At 36.8% G+C, this 27,289-nt stretch overlaps 1 protein-coding gene across 2 annotated transcripts; it reads right to left on the reverse strand.

Annotated features, from left to right (window-relative positions):
• Window positions 1–3,862: 3,862 nt before the first annotated feature.
• LOC144449437 (latent-transforming growth factor beta-binding protein 3-like) lies at window positions 3,863–26,796 on the reverse strand. 2 transcript variants are annotated; one of them, XM_078139980.1, is made up of 22 exons: window positions 26,456–26,796; window positions 24,555–24,735; window positions 23,190–23,260; window positions 21,784–21,927; window positions 15,070–15,234; window positions 14,746–14,805; window positions 13,646–13,771; window positions 12,917–13,063; window positions 11,837–11,905; window positions 11,089–11,214; window positions 10,393–10,518; window positions 10,041–10,172; window positions 9,494–9,616; window positions 8,982–9,107; window positions 8,441–8,596; window positions 7,604–7,681; window positions 7,222–7,347; window positions 6,810–6,932; window positions 6,381–6,557; window positions 5,950–6,048; window positions 5,136–5,267; window positions 3,863–4,490 (listed from the first exon to the last, which is right to left on the reverse strand). In XM_078139980.1, the coding sequence occupies exons 2-22, from the start codon at window positions 24,644–24,646 to the stop codon at window positions 4,351–4,353; spliced, it is 2,538 nt and encodes an 845-aa protein (XP_077996106.1). In that variant the 5' UTR covers window positions 24,647–24,735; window positions 26,456–26,796; the 3' UTR covers window positions 3,863–4,350. The 2 variants fall into 2 exon arrangements, with proteins under 2 accessions (XP_077996106.1, XP_077996099.1); XM_078139973.1 differs by having other exon boundaries at window positions 23,181–23,260.
• Between the last annotated feature and the right edge of the window lie 493 nt (window positions 26,797–27,289).

Genomic DNA, 27,289 nt, shown 5'->3' on the forward strand with positions numbered 1-27,289 from the left:
CAAGATTGAGTCTGACGAGTCTAGAAACTGGCCCTCGCCGCTTTTACCATATCGATGGTGACAGGAATGGTCGTTAAAGTCTTCATCAAAGGGAAAGTGGGCCACCAGATAAGGGTCCTTGCATTCGTTTGGGTTATTCTTAGCATACAAGTACTTTACCTCTTCATGACTTATACTGGTGTTGAGAATAATCAATTCATCAACCAACCCATCAAAGTACTCGCCAGTTGCACCAACACCGCCACCACCGATGGTAAGAGGAGTGTCGCGTGTAGGTGGTTCACTAGAACACGACTGGCGAATCGATTTGTGTCGTTTTACACCGTCCAGGTAAAAGTCCATATTCATTCCATTCGATGTAATCACAACATGATGCCACGTGTTGTGTTCAGCTGGGATATTTTGGTAAGTCCATTGTTGTCTGTACGCATCCCAGCACGTGAAGATATTTGCACCTATCATCTGGCCCACCATCTCCTTTGACATACGGATATCCCATGTACCATGCTCGGGTGCTCCGTTCGACAGAATCGCAACATTTTTGTCCCAGTCACCCAGTCTTTTGATCCATAAGCTAACACTGAAACCACTTGCCCAATTATGAAGTCGGAAACCATCGACATTAATTTTTCCTGCACCTACGAATTTCGCTGCTCCTCCTTGAACGCCGATCCCCTTCGTCATAGTCACTTCTCCTATCACGTTGCCATGGTTATCATTTCCAGTTGCATCTTTGGTATCCTCGTCGAAATTGAGATACATAATTGAATGTCTAGATATCTTTGATTCTGTAGATCAAATATATTGAGATAAAAGTTATGATGTTATACAAATAAATTATGTATTTATAATTTAATTGCAATATATTGAACCAGACTAACGAAGGTATTTTATAGCTGACTTACTATAAGGTTGTAATATAACATGTGGAATATAAAATCGTACACAACCTTGAATAGACCCAGGGAATGAAAAGAGCAACATTTGGATAAAAACATGAATAGAGGTATATTAATAACTATGCATGACTTTACTGACGAGAAGAAAAAGAAAAATGGATGAATGTTAGAGGAAGAGTGTAATAACAACCGAATAAAATGAAGAAAAAAAACTTACCAATCTCCTCACCCACTGGTTTGATGTTTGATTCTTCTCCGCAGTTACATGTATAATTCTTGAGTTCGGATTTTTCTTCCACTGGATTCCTCTTTGCTACACCAAAAAAATGTGGGTTTTTTTAAATAAGCTTTGTCGGTTTTATTTTGAACTTACATTAGTTACCATGGTAATGACATTGGCCGAAGGAATGGTCGGAAGTGTTCGGTTTTTGAATATTGACATATGTCTTGACATTTTGAACTGTTCATCCACTTTTGAGATTTCACCAGACACGTTTGATAGAAAACGTGTGCGACTAAATGGACGTACTGTAAGCAAACCATTGCCGTTTGTACCGGAATTAGGACAGTCCAATACCAGAAGGGTTCAGACACTCGAGTTAACTATCCTTTAATACCATTCCTGCACATGTATAGCACAACCTATATGCAGAATATTCTTGATATATATGTAAGAGTATACTTTGAATATTTTCAGATATAATGGAAATCTAAAATTATATAGTTTTTTTACTGTAAGACAAAATACTTTATATCTGATATCCACACAACTCGATCTGATGGCATGGACATATTGATAGGTCACATGATTTCCGGAGTACTAGGTCTCACGAGTATCTGCATGGCCTTTGAGGGCAACAAAATTACGAATAAACAAAGCTAGTAAATACTTCATAATTTAATGTAGTATTGATGCACTGGTAAGCGTTCATACCTACATACATACATACATACATACATACACACATACATACATACATACATACATACATACATACATACATACATACATTCATTTAATTCACTTATTGACTATATCTTACCAGACTTCCCAGTTCTTGGCGTTGAAGGATCTACGTCGGCTATGACAGCTGATATCGATGGTGAAATGATTCTTTCTTCCTTTCCTATGAATGTATATGTACATTGTAATAATCATAGACACGTAATGAACAAATTACCAAAATAAACATTGCCGTTATTTCAATGTCATGTCGTATTAATGTTCTAAACAATTTCAACTTTGAACCTTGGTTCCTCAGATGACATTGTCGATGGCTCTGAAGATATAAAGAACAAATTGAGACCGAAGGCACTCTTAAAAATCTAGATGCACACACGTGCACAAACACAAACACAAACACAAACACAAACACAAACACAAACACAAACACAAACACAAACACAAACACAAACACAAACACAAACACAAACACAAACACAAACACAAACACAAACACAAACACAAACACAAACAAACAGAGGGGAAATAAATTAAACTGGCCACAACAGTCCAATAGCCCCAATTGATATATATATATATTTGTTGTGGACATATGAAGCCACTGAACTTTATAAATTCCTGCTAATTCTATTAATTCAACTTACCTGTGTCAGATTCCTGAGATTGTTCTTTCTCTGCATTGTTTTCATTATCTTTGTTCCTAGCCAATCCCATCTCAGTAAACTCTCTCATTAATGCATCTAACGTAACTTGCATCGTTTCAAGTCGTTTTGCTAGACTATTGAGATGGGTTGACGATGGAATTGCCACAAATGGTTGCTTCTCTCCGTCTGGATTTGCCGTTCCATCTTCCACCATTAAGTAAGCTTGCCTGATACCAGGGCATGTGTCAGAGTTTGTCTCTGTTAATGTGATTTCCGTTTTAAGGGTGCAGGAAACTTCTTCCTCCGTTGAGGTTGCCGTCTTGAATAACATGACAAAGAGGAAAACTAGAATCGTATTTTGTGTCCAAAATGTTAAACCCATCGTTACAGTAACTTTTTGTCGGATTACTTAATGTAGCAACCTTAACCTTACAGGTCTCTTTTAAATACAGTTGCAGAAACAGACTTGACTAAATGACGTATACTGTGTACATAATGACGTGGTTTTTAATGCATAACTAATCATGCAACGTGTCCAGTTTTACCTTCAATCTTTGACACAAGTGACGTATACAGGGTGTACAGTGTACGTCGCATTTTCAGGGATTGAAAAGGGTTCCACACATGCTTGTCCATATCTTGAGTGATGAGATATATCCGGTTGAAAAGCAAACACATGAACACATGAACGAATTACTTGAGTAGTTTTTCGACGGAAAATATAGTTGGTTATACATCAACAACCCTATAGGTTGAATTGATAAGGTTGTAGTTTTGGTTTCTTGGCAACACAAGCCAGTCACTAGATCGAGTAGAACTTTTCATAATTGACAGGAAACATGTATAGCTATACATGAAACTCATCACTGATACTCAAGATATTACAAACCTTGAAACAAAATACTTTGTAGCACCTGTATGAAAGCGAATTCTGGAGCTGTCATTTGAAAAGAAAAGTAAGAAAAGTAAACATCTCAGATCTTCGTAAATTTAGTGGCTATTTGATATTTATATTTCCCATTTCATGCAAGAGAATTTCCAGTTACCAACAATTCGACCCCTTCAAAATAGGAATGGCACTATATTACATCCGAGTACGAATTGGTTCACTTTGACATCTCTCTCTCTAGTTTGCTACTTCTTATTTATATCCTATTATTTAAAACACTGTATAGGTCTCTCTCTCTCTCTCTCTCTCTCTCTCTCTCTCTCTCTCTCTCTCTCTCTCTCTCTCTCTCTCTCTCTCTCTCTCTCTCTCTCTCTCTCTCTCTCTCTCTCTCTCTCATTGTTCTATTAATAATGAGGTGATCAGAAGTAATACCTATATAACTCAGCTTACGAAAGTAAGTGGTGGATAAGATCAGTTTTATTTATGACGAAACAGAACAACATGGACGGACGTGGGCCACTCACATTCTGGTGACACACATCTACACAACTGTCCGCCGAAAAAAAAGACATACAACAAAACTTCATTTCGGAACCTAAATAACGTTCACACAATTAAGAATATCCAGAAGAAAGCTGAAGGTCGACGTCAAAAAAGACTAAATGACGTGTCTAAAACTCTGGTATAGTGTAGTTTATCATAACATAGCAAGCTAAATATACTGCGACTGCCTAATCTACAGTCACCCCTGTAAATGTTTTCCCTTTAATAATCATGTGTTAATGTAGTCCACTGTACAAAGCATATATCAGCTAAGTTCAGCTACAAAAGTAGCGATATTGCTGTCACTCACACATTGTGCTCACAGAATGTAAGATTTTATTTACACAGTTTAACAAAACGAATTGAAAGAAATGGTGATAAACCTCTTGGTATTTAGAGGGTCTGTGAAGTCTATGAGGGTATCTTGATGCAGAAATTACGTGTGGCTTCAACGTGGCCTTCTTTGCAGACACATCTGAACGAACCAGGTGTGTTTATGCAACGAGCATTCCAACACAATGTGTTACCAAGTAATTTACACTCATCTATATCTGGAAGAAAATAATAATACACACGAGGTAAATTAACATCAGTTATTGACATAATATGGGGGGGGGGGTATCTGTCAAGCTATGACGTAGTGATGACGTAGTTTGTAAGGTCAGAAAAGGATTTAGTAAAAGATATCATCTAGATTTTACGTAAAAGATATGATAAAAAATGTAAAAATGTAAAAATATTGTTATTTCATTCAGTGTAAAAGTGAATATGAACGATAAGCTTATATTTTGTCCAAATAAAGCAAGTATGTGATTGTTCCAGTTGCATACCTTTCAAACATATATGTAAGGTTGGTATCGGAAATATTATTTTTATTGGAGAGTGGCGAGTCTTAACGTTATTTTCTATTCTATTTCTGGTTTTCATGTCGTTTTCGAAATATTTATCTCAGATTGCATATGAATGTTTAGGATCGACTGGAAAAACTAGAGTAAGGTAACCGAAATCACAGAATTTTGTTGGTTTGTTTGTTTGTTTGTTTGTTTGGTCTTACTATTAAGGATTGCTGAGTATTCTCCCTCACCACTTTATTTCCCCGATCAAATAAATGACGTGTTGTGTGACGTATGTGCAATGAAAGACAAATATTTTTATAACACTTTCAAGTGGAAAGCAAGATAACATAGTTAGCGTACCCTGACACGTGTTACTATCCTCAACGAGTTGAAATCCCCTGTAGCAATCACACGTATACCCTTTGTTGACCTTAACACAGCGACCATTAACGCAGCCATCGACGAAACCGCAGTCGAGTTCGAGTTCTTGACCTAAACATAACGTGTGATGAAAAAAGGTTCCCCAAAACTAGTTAAATTATATCAAGTGTGCATTGAATACAGAACACTTTGCTGAGGCCTCTCTGATATCAAACGTAATAATGAAAAACATCCCCCAAAAAACAAACACGGTTGATGATTGTGAAAAAATAGTAAACTGTCTCTGATTTTAGGGTTTTGGAAAGTCCTAAAAAGATTACCCATATTTCTACAACATTACATGACAGCACTTTGATAATACTTTTTGTTCAGTCACATTTTACTGCAAATCAAACAAGACAAAATCTTCAGTATTGCTCAAAAAAAGTCAATAGTTCCACAGTCATGTACTTACAATTCTCATGCATCTGGCACAACCTAGTCAAATGTCTACATACATACATACATACATACATACATACATACATACATACATACATACATACATACATACATACATACAGACAGACAGACAGACAGACAGACAGACAGACAGACAGACAGACAGACAGACAGACAGACAGACAGACATACATACATACATACATACATACATACATACATACATACATACATACATACATACATACATACATACACACACACATACATACATACATACATAAAATACTGAGATATTGAGTTGTCAGATATCAATACTTAATGACACAATCTCTTATGTATCAACGCCTACCGTCTGATCTACTGGCAACTATTGAGGATTTTGTTTCCCGAAGTCCTGAACGCAGACTTTCTTTGGGTTCAAAGTCAGCACATAGTGATTCGTGTTCCTCTGAAATTAGAAACAACAATACACAATTCCTCGTTACTATCAAAAGTCAAACTTGTGACATTCAAAACCCAAACATGTCACGAAAAAATTAAATAAAAAAAATGTTATCATAGAATTTCTGGTATAAAGTTGAACAATATCTCTTTAAGCTTTCAATATTGTGGCAAATAGGACGTATGCTAATAATTTTCACTACGAAAAACTTTCATTGGTTGTATTTTACTTGACTAATCGATTGACTCGTGTTTATTTTGTTATTTTGTTGTCGTCGTCTTTGTTTACTTAACCCATATACTGGCATTGTCAAATCGTTGTTAAACGATGGCACTTACTTGAGTTTGGCAATGGACAAAGTCGACACTCGAGTCCCCAACCTACACCACCAACACAACAACACTCTGTGAATGTGGTGATATCACCGTCCATGGCTGAATTGCAAATCAGTTCGTTGCTCAATCTGGTCCAACAGTTACCAGTTGCAGCAGGGTCTACGTAGGTTGGTACTGGAGCTAATAAAACAGAGGTAAATGAAATCAAAGAAAAACAGTGACGAAGGAGACCGAGAATCTTATTGTAATTAGTCTGTGATCTAAATTAATTTGTAATTAGTCTGGTGGTCTTAATTAATTTGTACTCGTCATTATATTGTATGTTAGAATTCCAATGCACTGAGATGGTGATACAACTTTACACATTCTCAGAATCCACAGAGAGAAACTACGAATCGTTGATGTAATCATGAATTCCAATACGTCTCTTACCAGTACACCTTTGACCAGACTCATCTAGCACCATAGGGGACTCACATTCACAGCTGTACGACCCAGGAGTGTTTACACAGTTACCTTGGTCACATACATTTTGTTCGTAACACTCATTCACGTCTGCGGGAATGAACAAACAAATAAACTATTAATGATTTCGATGGAATTTGATTATTTGCCTAATTTTGGCCTCAACTCTAAAATGTCAAACTTTTGGTGTGCCTCTTGTTATACGTACCGAAGTATAATAACGCCAGCCTCTCCATCCTTCAATCAAATGAAATTCGATTCTTCATGCCGTTCTCTCGGTCGGACAGTTTACCGGTGGTCTATGCACAACCATACAAACAATGGTTGAACTGAAATACCAGACTGATTAATCTGCTTTTTATTTGATATTAAAACTTACCTAAGCATTCCTGTGTCCTAAGATTTAGTTGGAAGCCCTTGTGACATTCACATACATAACTATTGTCAATATTAACACATTCTCCATTAGGACACAATCCATCGAACACTTCACATTCATTTATGTCTATTATTGAGAGAGAGAAATTCACAAAGAATACGGTTTAGTAATTTTTTGACAAGTTTGAACAATTTTATATACATGTATTTTACGAGATGGTATTCCAAGGGCTATCGATCTGATGACATAGAGTAAGGGAGAACGTTATAGCTAATTTCATTTCACATACTTTCTCAAACAACAATATATATTCTACGCCAAAGAATATTCACTAGGGTGTTTTTATGCTTCTCTTTTCGAAATTGTTGTTGATTTATTTTACCTTCAAGTCGATGCCCTTCCTCTTGAGATCCGAGCAATATTTTCCCCTTACCACCCGGACAAAGCTCGTTAAATGTGGCTGCAACAGAAGAAATAACTAAGTACGTTAGGATTTGTTACGGTACTCACCTGCTACATGTAGGTCGACTTTCAAAAAAACTTACGGAAAAGAAAATTATTCACTAGGGGAAGATGTCCCGTGCAAAACGCTCCATAATGGCTCGTTTTAGACTGGCATACTCCTACTTAAAATAGAAACAGGTAGATTTTGTGGGCTTGAAGTCGAAGACAGAAAATGTGACTTCTGCCAAAACTCACCAGAGGATGAAGTACACTTTATGTTTTACTGTAATTTATATAAGGATCTAAGGAAAGCATTTTACTGGATAAAATAATAACTTCAATGCCAAACTTTAGTCATATGGACATTTACGATAAACTATGCCATTTAATGTTAACATTTCCCATTGATACCGCAAACTTTCTACACGAAGCATTTAATCGTAGGAAAACCTTTATTTAAAACTAAAACGTATGTGATTTTTATTTATTTATTTATTTATTTAATTTGAAGTCTCTTTTTGTGTCCTATAAGCCAGAGGGCTGGATGTGGCTGTAAAATTTATTTAAGCATTGTATAATTTAAATAAGTCCACATAGGACACCTTAATAAACAAAATAACATAACATATTAAACTCGATTTCATACATATATCATGGAGAGAACATGCCAGCAATGTAATTGATCACCAAATTACTACGGTTGTGTTTGTTTTCACAATTCAGCAAAGACATTCTTAATAATTATCCGGTATCCTGAAGAAAGAGACATACTTACATGTACCGACGAGAGGACACGGCCAGAGATTGCAGTTATCGCCCCACCCTTCGCCCAGTGAACAACAGCAGTCATCTCTAGATACGTTGGTACCAATGACGTTCTCACAGAATTGGAGTTCATTTAGGTTAGTGTAGCAGTCTTTCTTGCTTTCATCTATTGATATATTAAAGGGAAAAGAGAAGGTGTTACGGGGCCGTATTCATGGAATCGCCGGTGGTAAAGATACAGAAAGCTAATAATGAATATCATGTGAATATCAGACGATGTTACGTTCTAACACACGGTGGCGCTATAACACGAATCAAAGCAACGTTACCTGCGAAACTTTCGAGAAAAATGCAAGAATTTTCCAAAATGGACAGAAACAGACTATTGCAAGTCAAAGAAACTTGATTATGGTTATTTTATTCGACCCACTACCACAATGCCGTCACCGTCTGTGATTACAATGATGCTGTAGAAAATGATGGGTTTAATGTGTTATATATATATTACTTATACGACACCTAAATTATGTCCTTGTAATCGTATTAATCACCTTTGCACAGTTTTGTTCTCTGGTGAAAAGTCAGTCCTGGTGCACATTCACACTGGAAACCACCGTTATTATTTATACAGGATCCTTCTCCACATATCGTCTTGTCTATATCGCACTCGTTAATATCTAGAAGGTGACAAATATTAGAACTTACAATAAAATATTGATAATTAATAATAAAATTTGAATATCATATTAATTGGTCAGGTATGTGTGAGTAGCCATATCACGAAGGAACACTAATCGGCGAACTGTTGTCTGCTATTGTTGCCATGGAAATACACACTCATATGTAGGTTACACCCTTGGAATAAATTTAATGGCTATTTCAAGTGAAATTGACATTCTTATGCAAGGCGTGTGATGCATGTGATGGTAGAGTAGTCAAGGTGCGGCAGTGCCATTCATCACAAACTCTCCTGTCAGTTTCTCCCAACGTACTGAGTTATGAGTCATACTTAAATTATACAAGTGTGAAATAGACCAGATTTAGAATATAGGAATGTACTAACCTATACAGTCTTTCCCGTCTTGTGACGGCATGTAACCTGAGTAACAAACACAGCGGTGCCCGCCTTCGTTGTTTATACATCCTCCATGCAAACATGTCATATCGTCTTCGCACTCGTCGATGTCTGGTGGGAAAAATACAAATGTATATCCGTTATGGAAAAATCAAAACCAGTGAAATGTATGTATGTATGTATGTATGTATGTATGTATGTATGTATGTATGTATGTACGTACGTACGTACGTACGTGTGTGTGTGTGTGTGTATGTATGTACGTACGTACGTACGTGTGTGTGTATGTATGTATGTATGTATGTATGTATGTATGTATGTATGTATGTATGTATGTATGTATGTATGTATGTATGCATGCATGCATGCATGCATGCATGCATGTATGTATGTATGTATGTATGTATGTATGTATGTATGTATGTATGTATGTATGTATGTATGTATGATTATGTGTGTGTAATTATTTATTTACTTATTATTTATTTATTCATTGATTTTCTGAGTATCGCAGAGATAAATCTCCAATCCTTACCTTCACACCGATTTCCATTGTCCACTAGTTTGTATCCTTCTCCACAAGTAGGTTGCATACAGTGATAACTACCAAGTGTATTCAAACATTTTCGGCCATAACAAATATCTCCCACAGAACATTCATCAATATCTATGAAAATAGATGTAAAATATGAACATCACTCGTCCGCGGAAATCAGCAGCTCAGAGAATTACTTGCTTCATTCGCTCTGAAATGGGCCTTACATACTACACCGATACAATCATTACTTACACCAACGGTAGTGCGCACTCGTAAAGAAGATTATTCACTAGTAACAAATAAATCATCTTAATATGACAAGAAAAATAGAAAGAAATAGTCGTCTTACCCATGCAGTGGAAGGTATTCCCTGTCAGATAATATCCCTCTTGGCAAACACAGTGGAAACTACCTTTAGTATTTCTACAGTCGCCATTAGAGCAGGGTGCGGGAATGGTATTGCACTCGTCAATGTCTGACGGAAAAAACAATTGTAATATAGGTTGTATGAGAACGGAACGTATTGACGAGATTGACGAGTGTTGAGATTACAAGTATAATGGTAATGTATAAAATAGTAAATGAATGGAACGTGGTAAAGTCATAACAAAAAAATAAAATGTTAAAATTGTACTAAATAAAAAGGGTCAAGCTGTCGAATTTACTTTTACTTGGTCAACGACTACGAGGAATATAGACGATACTGTTTGGTCTGTTTTAATACATGAACGAAAATAATGTTGACGCCTCTTGCTCTCCTTGTGTATTATAATACCTATCTACATATCTCCACCTATCCGTCTTGTCTGTCCACCGACCCATCCAACCACCCACCTACCTACCTACCTTCCTACCTACCTATCTGTCTGTCTGTCTGTCTGTCTGTCTGTCTGTCTGTCTGTCTGTCTGTCTGTCTGTATGTCTGTATGTCTGTCTGTCTGTATGCCTGCCTGTCTGTCTGTCTGTCTGTCTGTCTGTCTGTCTGTCTATCTATCTATCTATCTATCTATCCATCCATCTATTTGTCTGTTATTCCTTTACTCACCAATACACCTTGTACCTAGTCGATTTACCCTGTACCCAGGATCACAGAGGCAACGGTAACTGCCAAGTGTATTCAAACATCTGCCATTTTTACATAGTCCTGGTATCTTCATGCATTCGTCAATCTCTAATTTGACAAAAATAGAAAGACCCCGATTTGCAGTTTTCAGGTACAGTATCAGTTAATTATCCAGTTGGGATAATAAATTACACAGACCTTATAAAATTGTAATGACGGTTGTTAGAGAATGCAAAATATATAGTTATCCGCGAACACCTCGATAGAATTGTACAATCTATAACCACGATAAAACAGGCAATTAGTAAAAAATTATTACAGACGTTCCCACACAGATGTTTTATAAATATTCAGAATATAAATGGACTAGTGTACTTTTACTATAGCAATGCAACGTGCATTTTGTACTGGTACTGCCATACATATAAATATACATTGTGTATATACATTTAGATATATAGTCAGGTGATGACCTACTATATATCTTGCCTTGATATCCTATGATAAAGAATATTGATTTGAAACGTCAGGATTGAATTTATTTATCAGGACTGTTCTACTCATTACTTTTGCACTCTATACACAGACACACACGCACGCACGCACGCACGCACGCGCGCACGCACAGTCGTTCATACCATTATGTGAAAACGTAAGACTCAAATATTGTGCATGGTGTAGTTATTGTCCGTGGTTGTCCTTATCCATATCCACCGCTAACTTGTCTTACCTAATTTCTGCCCACTTGCTCCTATCACTTGATAACCTTCACCGTAAGGACATAGGGCACGGAAATCATCTGAGAAAAATATAGAATGTATGTCAGATCAAGCAGAAAGGTTATTAGGAGGACTATGAGAGTACCTCCCGTGGTGAATTGAGGAATGGTGTCGGTGGGAACATAATACCGATCAAGATTACCAAGTTATGATGACTTGCCAGGATCTCGACAACAAAAATTCGATTGGCCACATAAATGAATGTTTTGGCATGAAGCTGTATAAACACACATCGCCATCGTTACTACTTGATACCTTTCAATTAGCCTTACAGTCTTCACGCACGTTTCACTGCCGCGGGTGGTTTTATCGTTGTTGTTTGTAGTCGCTAATATAATATTGTCACTGTTTCAGTAATATTACTACTGGTATTACAGTCCTACGTACTTCAATGCAAGTATAGTATTAAAGAACTTGTACACACAATCTAACCCCAAAAGAGATTACTTTAATCAAATCGATGAATACAGTATTCAATTCATTTACACGATTATCTATACTAGACCTGTCAAAATATCTATCAACTACTTATTTTTAGTTTGACTTTGTTTTAGTTTTCCCCAAGCAAAGTAATTGTATATTTAGATATTTTATTGTGCTTCACACTTTCATGTCGTTTATTTCAATATTTTATTATGATTACTGGTGTGATTTGAATGTAATAACATTATGGATACTAAGGCATAGGCGACACTCGTCATCACGGACAGCAGTCATATTCTTACTGTCTGCGCGTGTCTATATAAAAGCCTGTTTGCACATCTACTTATTTTAACAAATATAATTCACAGTTTTTGGTACTAAGTTTGTTCGTTTTTTGTGTGTGCATTGTCTGTCTGTCTGTCTGTCTGTCTGTCTGTCTGTATGTATGTATGTATGTATGTATGTATGTATGTATGTATGTATGTATGTATGTATGTATGTATGTATGTATGTATGTATGTACGTGCGTACGTTTGTTTGTTTTGTTTGTTTTGTTTGTTTGTTTGTTTGCCTGCCAGTTTACACACTTGTTTGTGTAAACTACTCACCAGTCCCTCTACGTGGACATGCATCGCAATTTCCACCCCAAGCTTTACCAATGCTGCAACAACATTGCATTTGAGTCATTCGATTACCAACTGCATCTGAACACGAACCGCGTGGATTTCTCCGGAAACACTTGCCTGTCACTGAAGCTGTAAGTATAAACATGCTACCAGGTTACTATAATACCATAAGGGAAAGTCAATTTTACATATTTTTCCTGTAATGATACTCCTGTAAATATCTTTATGTTGTACCAAAGACAGTATGTCGACGTTTATTGAAATCACATGAGCAGGAGACCAATTTTTACTACAAGCAGATATTTGATATGTTTTGAATCTATAGCAGTTCACCCGCATCGACTCAATGCATGTACATGTATTACTTTCAACCGAACCGTTACAACTCAGTAAATAGTCAAAAACAAAATTGCTGAGTAAACATACAGCTTTTCTCGGATTACAGCGTTACAGTTTAATCAGGCGATGTCATTGTGAGAGTGGGTTTTAGTGTAATAATAGCAAGGCTTCTAGTCTGGAATCCTTAATTGTTTTTTTAAATCCCATACTATCATCAACATACAAATGAATAGTACCATGAAATCAGTTTTGATGATAGGCACCAAATGTATACACATATCATTGGGGAAACATTACGATGCATATTTCTTTAGTATAGAATTAGAAAAGAATTTGGACCATTTGCAGAATCATTGAAATAGACTAACTTACCAACACACAGCGTACCCGACGAATCTAATGAGAAACCGATGTTACATGAACACTGGTAGCTACCGTAGGAATTACGGCAAATTCCGTTACCACAAATACCCTCCAAAGCTTCACATTCATTAACATCTGACGGAGAGAAAATTAATTCTAGATTGCATTGCGATCCAAATGAGTCTATAGTAAGCAATAACATACATACATACATACATACATACATACATACATACATACATACATACATACATACATACATACATACACACACACACACACATACATACATACATACATACATACATGCATGTACATACATACCTACCTACCTACCTACCTACCTACATACATACACACACACACACACACACACACACACACACGTACGTACCCTCCAAAGCTTCACATTCATTAACATCTGATGGAGATCAAATTAATTCTAGATTGCATTGCGATCCAAATGAGTCCATAGTAAGCAATAACATACATACATACATACATACATACATACATACATACATACATACACACACACACATACATACATACATACATACATACATACATACATACATACATACATACATACATACACACACACACATACATACATACATACATACATACATACATACATACATACATACATACATACGCACGCACGCACGCGCATACATACAAACATACATACATACATACATACATACATACATACATACATACATACATACATACATACATACATACGCACGCACGCACGCGCATACATACATACATGTACATACATACATACATACATACATACATACATACATACATACATACACACACACACATACATACATACATACATACATACATACATACATACATACATACGCACGCACGCACGCACGCACATACATACATACATACATACATGTACATACATACATACATACATACATACATACATACATACATACATACATACATACATACATACATACATACATACATACATACATGGACATTTATGCCCTATTTAATGGCACATTCGTTATCACTTACAATTGAATTACGTGTATTCGTTAACCTCTTGGCATGTCGGTAAACTGATTACTTACCCACGCACCAATTAGCTTTAGGGTCCATTTTGAATCCTGGTTCACAATCCTTTTCCTTTCCTAAAAAAGATAAAACATAAAGAATGAACGTATTAGTACATGTAATCAATATCACTTCGTCTTTTACATGCCTTTAATTCGGCAAATACATAACACATTTGTTGGTTTTTCATATACAACAGTACATTAAAAGAGTTGAAATGAAATGGTAACGGGTGATCACTAGTTTACCGACAGCAGTTGTCAACACACACACACACACACACACACACACACACACACACACAATAAATGAATCTGATCTTACAACAATCCAATAGTTACCTATTTGTTGTGGACATATGAAGCAAGGGTTTCCCCATGCTTTCCCGACCGTGGTGCAGCAATCATCATGAAGGGTGTGCATGTCTGCAATGGGAGCTTTGCATTCATCAGATGTAATGACACGAAAACAAGGACCTCTCATATAGTGTCGGGCTATCAGTGGTTCTGTTGAGAGGATATAAAGTAGAGAAGATCAACTTAATTTTGTTATTCGAAAGTATTCCGAGCAATACAACACCAAGTTGGACTATAGCACGGTCCTAACAAAACTCAAGGTTTTAAAAACTCTGGTTTAACACAGGCATTGAGAACAAAGCTAATATCTCCCGCACAGTTCTCAATATGTGTGTCGACAAGATGTTGAATGTAACTGTCATGATGTGTTTCTCCAGCATCGAGAAATGGCGGTAGACTTTTACATTACTGTTTAAATTTTATAGCGAAATCTGTTTGGTTTAACTTTGATTGACGTTGAGATCATTTCCTGATACAGACGAGGATTAAAGTGGGCGAGGATTTACTCGTGTAGGGCTCTCAATGGTGGCTTGTGGTCTGCAACTAGGAGGAATGGAATGCCATCTGAGTCTAATCGATGGTTATTTCACGAGTAAACCAAACACACTTTCTAGATACTTCCTCGAAGGGAACGTCGAACGCAACTAAGGATGGCGTAATATTTAACGTATATGGCTACCCATGGATGGAGATAGCAAGACGACACTCCATTAATTTTTGCTCAGAAAGTTGTGGATGTTTCCAAAGACGACATTGCATTCTGTCAAAGGTCCAGGTTTGAAGCGGCAACTAGCACCAGTCTGCAGTCTCTCGCGTTCTTCTTGCAATTCACGAGAGTTCAATAAAAATTGTGTACGCCAATCTCAGTGCTTCTTTCTATGTGTTTTACATTGTAATCCTGCGTTTTACATTTACATGTATTTATACCTATATTAATTTTCCTTAATATTCCTCTCAATGTATTCCATTCTAATTTCTGTTCTTTTAATACATTTTAGAAATCAAAATCAATCTTGTTTTTTCCGTCTTTCGTGTGATCATAAAGCTGTTCCATTCAGATTAATACTTATTATCTTAACGTTAGTTTTTCCCGTTGCATTTCCTTATTTTATATTTTGATTTATTGTGTGTTCAACACACCATTTTGATGGTTAATCTACCGCGGCATGCCCTCGTGTCGACATAGTTGTTTCTTGCCGCCAAAAGTGGCGACGAATCTTTACAAAAGTGAAGGATGGGCTACCTCCTGGTATGTGTGACGTCAGTACTAGATGGATATTTGTTGGTAACACAAAGTGAGCAACACGATGCAATATTTCAATCTAGCAGTGGCCAGTTTAGGTTATTTACGGAACTTTTGCCATAACAACAATGTAAATAATACCCTAGTCACTATGACTATGTAACACCGTTTCTTCACATACTCTTTACAAAAGACATCATGTGTATGGGTGGAACAATACTTTCAGATACTTTATGAATGCCATTCTGATCATTTGTTACAAGTTATTTGCTAACACGTCCATTATAAATCCGGATACATTGATTGTGAATGTGATGTCATTACTGTATTATAATAGGTGAAATAAATTTTCTGAAAAAGCGATGACAAAAATTGACAATATTTATGTAAGAAGTACAAATGGGGAGAGGGTAATTTTAACATGAATCAATAGATCTTCTTACTTTTTTAGAAAAAAGAAAACAATGCTGTTGAATGTCCCTTTTATAATTTCAGATAGTAGCCGTAACTTAAAGACAGTTTCTACACGTGTATATGAAACACGTTATCTTGCCTTTACATGTAAGGATTTGAAATTTGACGCCGCAACCGTTTGTTCAGTCGGTCGTTGACACTACCTTTGACGTATACAATTCCACTGTTTCATTCCGTGAGACCATTGTTATTTGTACTGCACTGCACTGCCTAAGTGTGCGAGTCATACGTTGACCACAGTTACGTTAAGTTAGTTAGTCATGGAAACACCCGAGGCTACTTTTGATATTTCAAGGAATTGCAATAGAAAACGGAAGAATGGGATTAAATCATTATTAATCGGAGATGTCCTGTATAAATTCATACAGAATTTATCTCATTGCCACTGTATCCCAATGCCGCAATATCAAGGCTCGTCGTACACACACACACACACACACACACACACACACACACACACACACACACACACACACACACACACACATACACACACATATATATATATATTACATTGTATAATCACATAATGTATCTATGCAACGGTGTTACTTAGTTGTTATATAAAGAAAAGCACAAAAACAAATTTACAAGAAAGTTTTGGCTATGCCACTCGTCATGTTTCTCCAGTTCTCAAGTCGCGGGTCGCTCCTTTAGGAAAACGTTGTATTGGAAGTATATTTAAAGTGAGAATTAAACATCCAGAATCAGAGGAGAAGGACTCGGATAGGTGATTCTGGCAAGCCGAAATATCTTCTCAGTTGTGACTAATTCCCGACTTGGACCTGAACGATCCCGTACGAGAGTATGAGAGTGTAAGTGCTAGAGTGTAACGTCTGAACTATCCATACTTATACCGTTCAACTCTACAACTCGCATCATTATATATATACTATATATACACACACTATATATATATAAAGTACTTGAAAATATAGCACAGTTGCTATGTTCAAATTGAGGAAACTATGTCGAACCTAAAAGGCTATCACGCGTGAAACTAGTGTCCGGCAACACATTTATGATGATGGAGGACTTCTAGTGTTGTTACAAAACCACAGTTACTCACACGCTTACGTTTGATTGACTTCCGGGTCACCAAATATGTCACCACCAGTCCACCACCCATGGGCGTTCAACAAGTGGTGTTAGAACGTTCCTTTCAAGTTCTTACGTATATAAAAAAGTAATAGTGATAGCTTCCGCCACGCCCATTTACGTGTTTATGATCACCTGTGAGGTGACTGCAGTGACGACATTAGAATTCCTGTATTTGTCTTAAACTTGTACGTACTTGATTTCAAACTAAGGTGAAAAGTAAGCATCTAGGAATGAGTCGACGCCCTTCAACAGGGAGTGTACTGCTGATACCATTGCAACACTGTTTCTAAGGAGAAAGTTGTTCAAACAATGTTTTCAATGGAACTAACTCAATATCAAATGGGTGGAGCGGATCTAACTACTCCTATATATATTGTAAAACCGACATTTTTGTTCCAAATATCACAAGCTATCACAGCAAGAGGTAGTCAGCTATACAAGGCAGCTACAAGCAGTGCGGAGGCGGTTAAGAAAACAGCATGGGAACGAAGGCGAGGGTGGTTGCATTTTTTACAACATGGACAATACTCTCCATCGCGGCTCTCGTACTAAATGTATTCAATATCAACTGGGAAAGGACTCACATTGCTCATGGTGTTATACTATGTGTCGTACTTGCCATTTTACAAAGTTGTGTGATGGAGTTAGTGATGAACACTGTCGTAACTTTTATATTCCGAGTTCGAGGATGGTTACACACCGACCAGAGAGCTGATTACTCGAATTTAAAGTTAATCATGGCGTACAACTTACTAGCATTAAGTAAATCCGACATTGATGAAACATTCGAGAAAATGTTCGAAGCCTTTATGGGTAACCTTAGCGAAAATATCTCCATCGTCCTTATAAGTGCTACGGGAAATTCCAACTTAAAACAGTACGAAGTTGACACCTGCCAGAGCTACAGAAATACTATCTACGAAACATTGCTTTCGGAATGTTACGCTTATATTTACGGAAGCGACATTGGTGTGGACCCAGACAGACTAAAATTATTCTGGCAAAAATATTCAAAAGATTCACTTCGAACCAACACTGAAGAATTTTGCGCCAAAATTGCTAACGAATTTATGGTTATTCATCGCGTCAGTCGAGTTCTGAGAAAGTGTGGGCAATATCAAGACTTGATTCAGTTAAGTAGTGGAGACGACAAGTCTTATACATACACAGACAAAGAATATTACGGCAAAATGGCGAGGACACCTGACGAACCTTTATTCCACGACTGTCACGACGTCGCAAACCTTGTAGGCCGACATTTTGACTACACGCTTGTACTTGATGGTGATACGGGTGTTGCTCCAGGTGTTGCGCATGAACTTTTAGCAATTGCAGCAGGAAATCCCGAAAAGGGACTTATTCAGCCTGCTATTATCATGAATGTTGATGATGGCGACACTTTGTTCATGCATCTAGAAAAGATTCGCCAACAACTGAACGCAAGAGTTGGCGACTCTATTAACGACATGTTTGGTCAATGTGGATTCTTTGGAAAGGCACTGATAAAGAACGATATCTACCTCGAACAAGTAATTGGCAAGAGAGGACAACCGCTTGAAAAAGTTCCCGTAGATGTCCTTAGCCACGACACTTTCGAAGCGGCTATTCTCAAGCCATACTACGCAGGAAGTACGTTTCTATTAGAAGCGCCTTGTTACAACTACATCACGTGGGATATTCGGGAGCGAAGATGGAATAAAGGAGAAGTGTTGCTATCCATGTATTTCTGGAGCACCATTATTGGTCGACCAATGAGATGGCTTCAGAGTATAGTTCAAGGAAGTGACTTTAACGCTACTAAGGTGCGAACAGAATGTGAATTCGACTTTGTTAGTAAGTACATTGCGCACTCTGCCATCCGGATGATGTTGATGAAGCCTCTCCTGTTACTGTACATATTTCTTCAAATCAACGCTCATGTTATATTCCCACATCTTCCATTGGCCATAATTATGTTCCTCGTTTTAGTATTTCCAAAGTTAGCTATCCTGTCTTTCAACAACATACATTTAGTATTGCTGGAAACGTTTTGTTCCATTTTGCAATTTACACCTGAAGCACTTGTAGGATGCGTCAGACTTTTCAAAGCCATACAGGCTAACATTTGTAGGTGTTGTAAATGGATTCCACAAAGAGCTGTCGAAGAAGAATTCATGAAATCGAACGCTTTTATATCAAGTTTTAAACACCTGTGGGGGTACAGTCTGTTCAGTGCTATTTTGATTGTAATATTTGCTGTATTTGCGCCACATGTTTTACTCATATACTTTTTACTGATGACTGTGTTCCTTATACCAATCTTCACTGCCCTCACATCTCTCAGACTGAAGTTAACAGAAGGAAGTCGAAAATACTACGTCAACACTCGAGAAAACTTGTCCCGTGTCGAAAGTATTGGAAGTTTAGGAATGTTAGATTCAGAATATTCTTTTTCGCTTAACATGTCACAACTTTGATTGCCATCAAGGAACCCGACGAAAACCAAATTAACTGACATTTTTTTTTAATAATGATATAAAACTAAAGTTTAACATGACACATGTGACGAGGAAAGTGGATTGAGACATTTGAACATTGTTATGTTATGTTACAGCTACGTTCCATTATACATTAAGACTGTTTGTTTTATTCACCAGACCATTATATTATCATCTATTAGAGGTCTGCAGTTATTCCAACATTACATTTTAAGAGGTCGACAGAGTTACTATGATAACTGACACTAATTTATTCATTGACTTAAAATATATGGGGGGGGGGGGGTTCAATATATTTATGGGTACATTTGGAATAAACTACAATATATTTTATGTAATTTGCGTGTGTACCACGTGCATGTATGTATGTATGTATGTATGTATGTATGTATGTATGTATGTATGTATGTATGTATGTATGTATGGATGTGTGTGTGTATGTATGTATGTATGTATGTATGTATGTATGTATGTATGTATGTATGTATGTATGTATGTATGTATGCATGCATGTGCATGTGCGTGCGTGCGTGATGGCGCTGTTATGTTGGCTTAGAAACCGTGATACACTAGATAAAGAGATACGGGTGGTGTGTTCGAGGTTAAACTACCTAGTTTAAGACTTGGAAACTATTTCTAAAGTCAATGTCAGTATCCAGACTATCAAATGACAGTTATAGGACATTGAACCCTGTAAAGAATGTTAACTTCCTCATTTGGTTGGTTTGACTCCCGTCATGGACTTTAGTAATGGAATTCACAATTATTAGTACTAAATTAAAATACAAATAGCTGTAAGGAGTGGGGTGGGGGTGGGGTGGGGGTTGCAGTCGTAATCCACTCAAACATTACAAATATTCCAAAAAACACATTCAATTAGAATTGTTAGAATCAATTTTCAAATTGACAAAGATGAGTAGTTTATACTAACTTTCTTTCAAAATAAGAATAAGAATACATCCAGTTTTTAGTGATACAATACAGCTTACATACTACCAAACCAAACTAAGCCAGTGCCTATAGAATTCCAATTAAGTGGCACACATCTCACACGTTGCTTTGTTGTTGTTGTTGTTGTTGTTGTTGTTTTGTTATGAATTACACAAACCCAATACAAGTATTGATAATGCGCACGCACATGAAATATTTACATTTTATCTCACTTCGAGTACTAGTTTTTGTGTTTGTATCTTCCTTGTTGCATCCGACAGTGGTGTTGATTTGTGTTCAGTGAGATGCAATGTAAAATATGCCATTTAGTTTACTTGCACGCTATCAGTGTCTGTATTTCGTTTTATGTAATTTGTAAACGTGAAACGTATAAAATATGGTACCGAATTCTATAGACATTCTGGTTTCTAGTACTATTAGACTAATGTGATGGAATGTGGTCAACTGACGTACCTGTAGTTATGATAGGTGGTCGGTAAGTGGTCTCGATGGCTAACGATTCTTTATACTGACAACGAGGGCCATAAAAAGGGAATGGACAGTAGCACACGTTAGTTGATCCAATACAGCGCCCTCCATTTAAACACCAACAGCCAGCTGCAGAAACGTCAAACATAAATCGACGTTCTGTCAATTTTAAAAAACAGCACGAAAATTTCAAACACATACATACGTACGTACGTACGTACATACATACATACATACATACATACATACATACATACATACATACATACATACATACATACATACATGTCATAGCAAGTTTTTTAGGGCTAATCTTGCATCACATACGGGACATACAGTGCAAATTGTGAGATGTTAAGAGTTTTCGTTGGTCCCAAGTACATTGGCTGCAATGTGGTGAATTTCAATCAAGTAGAAATCAACGTATTGAATCATATAAGTTTAAGTATCCTGCTTTTATCGGTTTAACGGGGTCTTCCTGGTTTCATGAATATATAATAACTTTATAAACTCTAACTTCATCCACTAATCAATCTGTAAAAATCATCATGATATGCAACATGTTTTCCTAAATTTAGACTTCCCGACTGTGTGGTCCATAGAAAGTGCAGAAAAAATTGTATGCTCAACATGTAATGCTTATTCGGTATTGCATGCATAATTTTCATTTTTAGCACGACGAAAACATTTGATGATCAACAGTGGTTCGTCTACTACATATTACAACATACACACGTTTTCAGTCAAGGAAAAGTGATACCTTTGATGTGTTTAGAGAACACCATGTCTGTCTCTCATCACTCCACACATGTGTGAAATAGACTAGGTTAACATTCCCGCCCGTGACACAATTTCCACGCAAAAGTAGTACACTGAAATATATCTCCCCTTCCCTCTCCCTCCCCCATATAGTTTTTTTTGCGTTGCATATCGTATTGTTCATAGTTCGAAATTATGAAGTGTTCACATGGTAATATTCTGTATTTAATGAAGGTCTATTGAATGTCGTGCAACAGAAGAACCCGGGAAGCAGAAATTGTCTTGCAACCCTGCATCAATTTCTCCTTTCTGCTCACATCGATAGGTAGTTATTTGAGGATGATCTTGACAGAGTACGAATTCAGCTGGGTTCTCTCTCCCTGTCTGCTGTAGCCCCCTTACGTGACAGAACACAGATTGTAAAGCTGATTTAGTAGTGTTATTTTACTTTGACTACATCCATCACCAGTGTATATTTTGTAGAGGAAATTTATACAGAAACTCTGCCGTTACTAGGCTTCAAAATAAAAGAATGACCTGACCTTTACACAAATAAATCTCTGACCTAATTATTTGCTGCCAAGCTATCAAAAAGTATCAGTGTAGTGGGTTGAGTTACTTACATGTCGTACGTATCGTGCATTTGTTTGTGACGGGATCGAGACGCCAACCACGACAGCATGTGTTTCCACACACGTTAGGTCTGAAAGGGAAGATAAACATGTACGTGAAACGGATATTATCAAACGTTCAATTTGGGCGACGACAGGGGATATGACGAACTTACTTGATGCTGTTACCAGAGAGGTTTAAAATTGACCCACAAGTAATTTCATTTTACCCTTCCAATGGTTTAGGGCAATGCTAAAGCGTTCACCCCCAAAAATGAACATTTTAGAGTGTTTCAATTTTGTGGATGTCATTGCAAGTGCAGGCAAAACTATTCATATTGCAAGAACTCAACCCTTCAGCGAACTTTTAGGACAGATGTACATGTTGAACTCAAATTTGTCTCTTTTATTAGGCGAGATATCCATACGTAAATTGTGTCATTCAAACCACCTTGTATGTTTGTCAGCTATATGTTATACACAATGTCTAAAAGTGTCAAGTTCACATTTCCCCTCCAGAGCAACTGAATTAATTAAACGGCAGTTGTTCACGTTCTTCTAAAGTTTCTTGAAAATGTCCTGCTATTTACATTTACTAGTATATGTAACTCCATACACTCCCACTACTTGTTTGTTTGTTTGTTTGTTTGTTTGTTTGTTTGTTTGTTTGACTTTATTTAAACTCGATAAATTGTTGAGCCAAAGGCTCTTCTAACCCAATGTCGAGTAAAACTTGGGACATGACCGTTTTCAGAAAGCTATATCAAACACTTCTGATTACATGACTAGTTTTGAAACTTTGGGGAAACGTATTCTGCCAGTTCTCTGTTTAATGTTATACGCAAATGCAAACTGGATGGTCTAAAAAAAAACTAAACTCAAAAAGTTTCAAAACAAAATGTCTCTTGACATCAGGTCAGAAATTTGTAATTGTACATCATATACGCTGTTTAACCCAGTAAGATATCAAACGATCAATAAAACAGGGAACCGAAATGATCAGAAATTAATTTCTCCAGTCTCAATTTCAATATGGCTACATTAACATTGTGATTGTATAATAATATATAATCAATAAATTGACATTATGTTAAAATCGGCAACAAACACGTGCACCAATCATGCTAGGAAAGTACAATATATTCATTGTCCCGTCCCATCAGATCCGATCAGATCACATTGCATCACATCATATTGTACCACAGAGTATACCATTACACAGCATAACGATGACAGTTTAGATACCATTTCGTTCGTAATTATCACCACATTCAAAGAACTTTGATTAGTTCTCTTTATAGGTCGCTGAAGTTTACAATATCATTACAGAATTTCTACTTTATTTAAGAAGGAAAGCCGTGATGGCAACATTAAAAAAAATCTTACCCACTGGGTGATTCTACAACCAACGTTAATCCTTGGCTTCTAACGGCTGTGAAGACGGCAGATAATGTTACCAAGTTGTAAAATGTTGCCATCGTTTGAGATATCAAATAAATGAACTAATGAACTTCGTGTTTGAGGACACCAATGATTCCCTGCTGTTATACTGGAATGCTATTCATGCCTGAAACAGTTATGGGAAGCAAATGTTTGTAAACAATGTATTAATACATCAACAAGATTTTATACAATACCACTGTGAGATACCAGTAAACATCATCCAGATAAGTAAATCTTTCCAACCAGTTGCAAGCGACTGTGTGGATTTCTCAGCATGTCAGAGAAATCGATTATTCTGCATAAAAACTGACAAACATGTATAGCAAACAGTTACCTCCATTCAAAATATCAGAGCACGATGTGAAACCTTACAGAGTATAGCGAATTAAACGTACATAAGTAAACTATCTACACAATCCAAGATAAACTGCGCTGGAGCACGTTCAAGGTATAATGTACAAGTTATACCACGCTAGGCTAGGTCAAGGGTGACACTTTGAGTCACCATCGTTCGACCCCATGACTGTATGACGCAGTGAGTGACGTTTTGTGAAAAATTATTTATTTGTCTCGGGTATGGTTGAAGCCAGTGTGAACGTAGACGAAACTGAAGAGATCCAACTGTGGGCAGTACTTTTATTTATATTAATTTAACCCAACCATAACTCATGTGCATCCGACATAACAAAATAGATCGCACAGAAAAAAATGTTTCCAGAGGAACACATGCAAGAAATATCAGTTGTGTCAAACACGCTTGTGTTAAATTTCTCAAGAACATTGTTAGCTTTTTACCGCTATACACCTAACAGTTCTCGAATTAATCTTTTCAATCAATTTTATCTAAACTTAACGAATATTTAAAACGACGTCCCTGAAGTTTGTTTTCTTTTTTCCTGCCAAACAGTTGACTGAGAAAGCTGTCATGCAGCGCCATGAATCACACAGTATTTTCTTCGAAGTCACGTAACGATTGTCGATACCACTTGATACGGACTTTAAATCGGAAATACCAATATAAACTGTTTTCGAGCGGAAATCCCCAATTTGTACTTGTCTCTATATGATCTAAACGCTAATAAAGTATTACATCAATCTTCCTAGACATCTGTTCTTTAGTCAGTTCAGATCAGCTTTTCATTACAATGTCGGTCAAACGCGAATTTTATGTTAAAATTTATCACGAAAGTACTGTAACTCAAGACGCCACATTTGTTGTCCGCAGTGTCTGAACGACCTTGCCGTTATCATGAAAATCACGAACTTGTGAAATCGATAAACTCAAACAACGACAGTAGCATGCGTAAACCGTCTGGGCTATGTACTATTTTTACGACAATGAATAGTTGGACCGGTACAGTGGCTTGGGGTATTGAATAGTTTTTCGAAGTCTGTGTTCAAATTCAATCGACAATAATAACCTGGAATGTAGTAATCTTGCCTTGAGGTCATTTAAAATAGTATATTGACCAGACACTGTCCACAGGTGTACAAATGAAACAAAGGTTTAATAGGTAGAAGGTATTTCAAGAAACAAATAATGTAAGATAATCTGGTATCCTACGAATTAGCCATAGTGGACTCGAATCTTCCTACGTTTAGTAAAATCTAACACTGGTCAATATCATGATAGGTATTTAGCCTCTGAGGTCTAGCTGACGTTATTTTAGAAATAATTATACATAAAGCAAACTTGTCACAGACTGTCGTCCTTGTAATGTCTCTTACGTAAGTAAGATTATGATTTTTTGAAATCAACCAGTCTTTGTATAACGTGTGATGTACACAACAGCTGTGTTCATGTTTATCTGATAATCACTGCCACTACATGTCATGTAACTTACCTTCTTAAGTCGTTGATTCGATTTGTTCTACGACGGGGAAACGTCTGTGGTTTTACGAAGGACTAAAATAGGATACTCTGCCGGATACTAATCAGACCAGGCGTTTAGAGGCGAAGTCAACATTCCATCGCTCCCACCAGTATCATAAATGTTCTTACAGGAAACATCTAATGCAAAAACGATGCCAACTTTTCCCCCTGTACGCAAGGCAATGGTTATACGCTGTGCGAGCGTTAGTCAAATGTGGTATTGACGCCACGAGCAACAATCAGCAGACCCCTCATGATAAGGAAAATGTCCACTTGAAAACCCAAGTGATGATTATGCATGGCGGACTTTCAAACTGCAATACCAAATAACGCTGGGAGATATTTGATAACATTAGGGGGTTAAACCGTGTTATGGGAATAGAAAAGAATTCATTCAATTGTAAGTTAAGAGGTTTGATTAACGAAGTCTGTCACAGAACGTTTTGTCCGATGACATTTAGCAAGACACGTTTTGATTTTTCGCCAAGAAGACTATAATATACTTTCTGTTAAAAGTTTTGGCAACGTACCTAATGTTTTTACTGGAAATGTGGTACAAAATAAACAAGTCGCGTTAGTGACGTATCGATGGTTTTGTAAAATTACAAACAAATATTTGTAAGTTTAGTATAACGTAGGCGAACTAAAAAACCATGTAGGATATTTCTTCAAGCAGTTAGGGATATCAAGAAAATGACACTTGGGCAGAAATAAATTCGCTTCAAATTTCAGAATTCCCTGATGGGCATACCAGAGGTCGCAAAACTATCTAACCTTTACAAGAAGGGCCAGATGAATAAGATAA

This window comes from Glandiceps talaboti, chromosome 2, assembly GCF_964340395.1.
Source record: "Glandiceps talaboti chromosome 2, keGlaTala1.1, whole genome shotgun sequence".
Classification (NCBI taxonomy): Eukaryota; Metazoa; Hemichordata; class Enteropneusta; family Spengelidae; genus Glandiceps; species Glandiceps talaboti.

Excerpts from the sequence above, each read along its gene's own strand:
- LOC144449437 (XM_078139973.1), bottom strand. The coding sequence starts at position 24,646 with ATGGCAACATTTTACAACTTGGTAACATTATCTGCCGTCTTCACAGCC. Across the intron at positions 7,348-7,603 it reads GGAAGGGCATCGACTTGAAG|ACATAAATGAATGTGAAGTG; the intron begins GTAAAATAAATC and ends TCTCAATAATAG. Across the intron at positions 6,933-7,221 it reads TAGGACACAGGAATGCTTAG|ACGTGAATGAGTGTTACGAA; the intron begins GTAAGTTTTAAT and ends TCATTCCCGCAG.